Raw genomic sequence first — 5,606 nt, 5'->3', positions numbered from 1 at the left:
CTGCAACACCTATACAAGTCAACGAACAAAATATGTAGGTATTAAAATAATGAGAAACTAATAAATAAGATTTGTTTTATACGATAGTGGATTTATCTTATATTTCCAATTCCGTGGGATGGAGAGCCTCGTAACAACAGGAAAAGAGAGCAAGCGAGGAGCCGTACTGGCACAAAAGATATTTGCCGGGGGACTCGAGCACAGGGAAACTAACAACTTACAAACACCACTACTTATTCCAGGTTTAGAAAAGTCTATAACATTTTGCCTAAAAGCCAGAACAGAAAATAATGACATATAAAAAAGGAGCCAAATCGTATCAATCTAATCATTTAAGCATCGTCTCCAAATGAAACAGGCAATGTACATGTATTCTGTGGCGACCCCCCCATGGATCTGCATTCAGATGAGTCAATTCCACGCTCACTAGCATTATGAGAAATGCAATCCTCTTGAAAGAAAAGAATTACAAAATATCAGTTCTGACAAGCAACCATTTCCATAAGAATGGAAGCATCAACATACGAATGGAGGCATCAATATATTGGCACCAGCAGGACCAAACTTTTGCCTCTTCCATTGTCAATTTGCTATGTTAAACCACCAAAAAAATCCTTCCTAGTATTCATTTGTTTCTACAAAAGGTGGAATAGTAACTCGTTCCACACATCAGGTACACCCGGCAAGCACCAATGTATGCAGTCGGAGTAACTTGCAGGGTTTGACAATTGTTCGGGTCTCAGAGTCTCCCAAAATTTGCGGTAGATCGAAGGGTGGCCATCTTTCCGATACTCTGAAAGTTGAGTAATATTGAGAACTGAAACCTTTGAACTTAACATGCCAAGGACATGATCCACCATGCGCATTGTGGGCAAGTCAGAACCACTTCCCCAATAGCCTTCCGACTCCATAGGTGTTTTTTCATTATAGCAATTACCTTCACTTCGTGGTTCCCACTCTCGACTCCTGAATTATTAAAAAATGTTCAATAGAAATGATGGAAAAGTTCTACAAAAGCCTAGCCCTTCCCCTTGAGGCATCGAAGTAGGATATTAATTGAGTTTAAATGTAAAACATTAATTTGGGAACAAATCAGAATTTAAGCCACGACAAATGGAATATTGATTTAAAATAAGGGAATCCATTTGTGCTTGAACTTTCTGTGTACTTCTAAGTTTTACATTGATATGGTCTATAAACCCATGTAATAAGAAAAGAATAAGAAAAGTGCATTTACTAATAACTGGCCAACCAGGTCAAAATATTGGACAGAAGATACATCCAGTGGTTGACTCTGGTATGTGCTTGACTGGCGCCTAACTGAAAGCAAACTGCAAATAAATGCAGGAGAGGGTATGTCTAAAATGATGGAGAAGAGGGTTTTTTTTTCCCACTTACCAGAGATGTGTAGGGGACATCGTAACAAAAAAGACTCTTTTCTTGAGGGGATCAACTTTAGTAGCCACCCAATCTGCCCATGCCTTCATGGCCAATTCCATGGCCCCTTTCCCATCTAATTCTTCACAAGTCCCGTTTTCTTCAGCACTCCATCTGCAGAAAAGGCACAAGGATACCAATAAATAATTTTTTCCTACGTAAGTCATCTCCCTAATCAGAATCAGAAGCAGAATACTGGTTGGACAAATATACTTACAACAGCTTAACAGGGCCTTGTCGCCACCACAAGTATGTGTTGAAAACTAATATATCAGCATGCTCCCACTGCGATGCATGTTTAAGAACTGAATCAGGACGAATTATCCGCTCATCCAATCTGTGGTTCACAGGATCATCGGAATTAGATTCAACAAGTAATGGGGCCCAGAGAAATTCAACGGTCGCATTATATTCCTGCAAATGAGATGAATATAACAATGAACAACAACAATACGAAATTCTCAATATAACTTTTTGGTAGGCATAACCCTATCATCACCCATATGCAAGAACCACTAAATCCCCCCAAATTCTTGTTTGTTAATTTCAACAGTTATCACCAAGGCTGTGAGGAAAAAAAATGGAACACCATAAACAACCGTAGGCATATTCTTAGCCCTAGCTACACAGACAGTTAAATGGCTCATAGTTACTCCAACTTCTTGCACAAGGATCGGGCTTACCTCTGCTCTGAAAATGGTAAGAGGGGCATTTGGCGACATAGTTCTCTTATTTGCTGGAATCACTGACTGTAACAAACACACCATTGATATCCATTGTCCTCTGTTAAGTGAATCCCCCACAAACATTAGCCTTTTCCCTCTCAACTTCTCCCACATTTCAGTCACATCCCATCTAACAAAAAGGAGCCAAGAAGGAACAAAAAAATCAATCAATTCCAGTTAAAAAAAGAAAACTAGTTCACACACCACACACCTATTCTGAATTACATTCGTCAGTCAGCAATTAGTTGTGAACTTCAGATTGTACAAAATTTAAAAAATTACTGATTTTGCCCTCAAATTATAGTCGGAGTTTTATGCAACTCAAATCCCCAGTACATAAAACAACCAAAACGTGCATTCAGAAAGGGGCCTCAACAACCGTGCTTGATGCTACCAAAGACAGCCGTGAAACCTGACGAACTACACTCGGCAAGAAAATTCAATGCTGATAACAAACCACCAGTAGAAACAAAGAATACCAGAAAAAACACCTCTTCAAATTGCAGTGTTGGGGTTGCCATCTCCAATACTGGTACCCCAAATCAGGCCTCCCATGCTTGTGACACGCCAATTGGTCCGACATGTACGGACAATGCGACTCGTTGTACAGCGGATACGAAACATTGTCGAATACCCATTCTCCGGAAAACACGTCACAACTCTCCGAAGCCACTCTCCGTGGACCAGTCTTCACCGTGCGGTCAAGCCAAGCAATTCTCCGACCGCTATAGTCTCTAGTAGAGTTGCACTTATTAAATCTATCCAAAACCTCTGAGATCCAAGAAAACGAACTAAAACCCATCAAACCAGAACAACGGGAAAGGAAGAAACCAAGACACCATAATTGACCGAGAATTAAAAAGCAAAAAGAAAAGAAAAAAAACATAGTAAAGTTGAACCAGAAGTCCAAGTTTATAAAATTGCGTACCATGAGATGGGCTTAAACGATTTGGTTTAACATATGTGATTGAAGCTTCTTGACGATGATGAACACGGTCCGGTTCTTCATGGATTTGCTGGATGCTGCGTTCGTTGTAGAGGACTGTGAAAACTATGAAGATCAATAAGAGAATCACGAGCAAAGGGAAATGGGATTTTTTTCTGCTCCACCTCTGCATCATGGAAGACAACGGATTTGCCCGAGGCTCCTCGTTGTCTCCCTCTCTCTCGTATGCGATTTTGACTAAAACGAAAGAGCGTGATAGGTTTGACTAATTTTCTCAGAGATTTTACCTGGTAATATTAATTGATGCTGGAACGGTCGGGACAACGACTCGGTGTGGCCGGTACTATTGTTCTTGCCTTTGTATCCATCTATACATTTTTATTAAAAACTTCTATGTTTGTTTAAAATCATATATTCCCATGAATTCTTGAGTTTTAAATAATTTATATTTTACAATTTATATTTTATTGATATATTTTATTTTACTTTATATCACTGAACCGTAGGTCGAATAAGTAAAGCTCAAATTATTTAGTAAAATCTTTTGAAATGTAATGGTACATGAAAGACTATTTATCTTTTTAAAGCCAAACTCAACTTAATTTGAAATTTTTCCAAATGGCTCATTGATATTTTTATAGATATTTTGCCAAAGAAAGTGATGATTTACATCGATAGCTTGGTATCCCTTCATTTTGACATTAAACTTTTAGTTTAGTATGATATATATATTTTTATAAGAGCTTAATTTTGAGATTTTTTGTAACTGTCTTGTTCATCTTTGTATAAGGTATTAATCTTCGGCCACAAGAGTACTTATAAAAAAGAATTAGGGTGCCGTTATATTCTTTAAAAAAATAATGTTAATATACATCGAACACCACCACCGAGCCCTTCCTCCTCACCCAGCCCGAGGCCCGTAGCTCCTCCCTCTTCTCCCACACGGATGTCCTCTCTCTCTACCCAGTTTACCCACCTCGCAGCTCAGATCTGCTACCTATAGCCGAGCGTCGCCGCACACGAGCACACCAAACTTCCACCCCTCCACCATACCCTCCTTCCCAGCCCCCACCAGGCCTCCACCCCTCGGCAAAAGAAAAATAAAAAGAAAGAACGGAATTTTGGAATACAATAAAAGAGAAAATTGGAAACGAAAATGTTAAACGAAAATACTGTTCATCTAACATTTGCATATATATATATATATATATATATATATATATATATATATATATATTTGTTGAGGGTTGTCATACCTGCATTCAATGTATAGCTCAACAAACTGGAATCTCAATTTGAGGATTCAGTTTATGAGAAAGATAAACAAATGGGCGGAACTTACAATTATTGAGTACCTAACCTTATGAATAAAATTAAATATTATATATAAAACTTCTTTGATATGTCTATTTATTTTACTATATTCTAAATTATAAAATTCGAACAAACACTTCAAAAAGATTAATTATATTATATATATTATATATGGTGAAGAAAGTGAGCTGTACGTTTACTTGTCGGTTCGATCGGCCGAAGGAAAAGTTAGATTTTGAGTGTGCATGAGTTATGGTTGGTGGGAGTACGTATGACCCCCTCGACCATACATAGTTCATGCATGTCTGCTTCCCTTTAAATCCCCTCAAGCTTAATTGCGATTCATTCAACTCTAATTTGCCAAAAATTACAACAATAAGTACATGAGGAAAGTGTTAGATTTTGTTAAAATAATAAAACTATTTTGGGTATTTTAAATAATAATATAGTATTTCAATTTTCTTATATGTTTAAGTAAAATCTTGTACGTGTGTTGATGGAAAGTTAACTATATTTATGGTAATCCAAAATCATGGAGATTTTGAAGTGAAAGAAAAATGCGAATCCCACGTTGAGTAATTATAAAATAGACAATATGTTTATATTGAATCTCATTACCATAGACTCGCCTAGAGGCGGCATCATCGCTTGCATCATGCGATGTGCGCTTAAGGGCAATGAGCTTTGGGGCTAAGAGGCCATAAATGATGAAATGGATTCCATTGTTTCCAACCAAACATGGGGAATTGGTTGATTTACCTCTTGGTTCAAAAGCAATAGGTTGTAAGTAGATTTTTAGATAAAAAGCTCAATGCCGATGCTTCTATTAATAAGTTCAAAGCCCATTTAGTGGCTAAGGGACATAGACAACGAGAAGGTGTAAATTATTTTGATACATATTCTCTTGTTGCACGTATTTCTATTGTTAGAATTGTAATTTCTCTTGTTTCTTTCAGCCATCTGGTGGTTCACCAAATGAATGTAAAAACTGTTTTTTCGAATGGTGACCTAGATGAAGAGATTTATATGTAGCAGCTGAGGGATTTATCATGGCTAAACATGAAAATAAAGTTTATAAATTGGTTAAACCCCTTTATGGTTTAAAACAAACTCATGAGCAATGACATGAAAAGTTTGATAAAATAGTTTTATCTTATGGTTTTAGAGTGAATGATGCTGATAAA

At 37.2% G+C, this 5,606-nt stretch overlaps 1 protein-coding gene across 1 annotated transcript; it reads right to left on the bottom strand.

Moving 5' to 3' along the window:
• Positions 1-317: 317 nt before the first annotated feature.
• LOC121264639 (protein trichome birefringence-like 35) lies at positions 318-3,382 on the bottom strand. The gene is made up of 6 exons (XM_041167909.1): positions 3,091-3,382; positions 2,654-2,933; positions 2,121-2,292; positions 1,655-1,851; positions 1,399-1,551; positions 318-966 (listed from the first exon to the last, which is right to left on the bottom strand). Exons 1-6 carry the CDS (start codon positions 3,281-3,283, stop codon positions 636-638), a joined length of 1,326 nt encoding a protein of 441 aa, XP_041023843.1. The 5' UTR covers positions 3,284-3,382; the 3' UTR covers positions 318-635.
• Positions 3,383-5,606: the final 2,224 nt, after the last annotated feature.

This window comes from Juglans microcarpa x Juglans regia, chromosome 5D (assembly GCF_004785595.1).
Source record: "Juglans microcarpa x Juglans regia isolate MS1-56 chromosome 5D, Jm3101_v1.0, whole genome shotgun sequence".
Taxonomy (NCBI): Eukaryota; Viridiplantae; Streptophyta; class Magnoliopsida; order Fagales; family Juglandaceae; genus Juglans; species Juglans microcarpa x Juglans regia.
The sequence above is the reverse complement of the archived record's forward strand: the minus strand, read 5'-3'. Positions and strand labels throughout refer to the sequence as shown.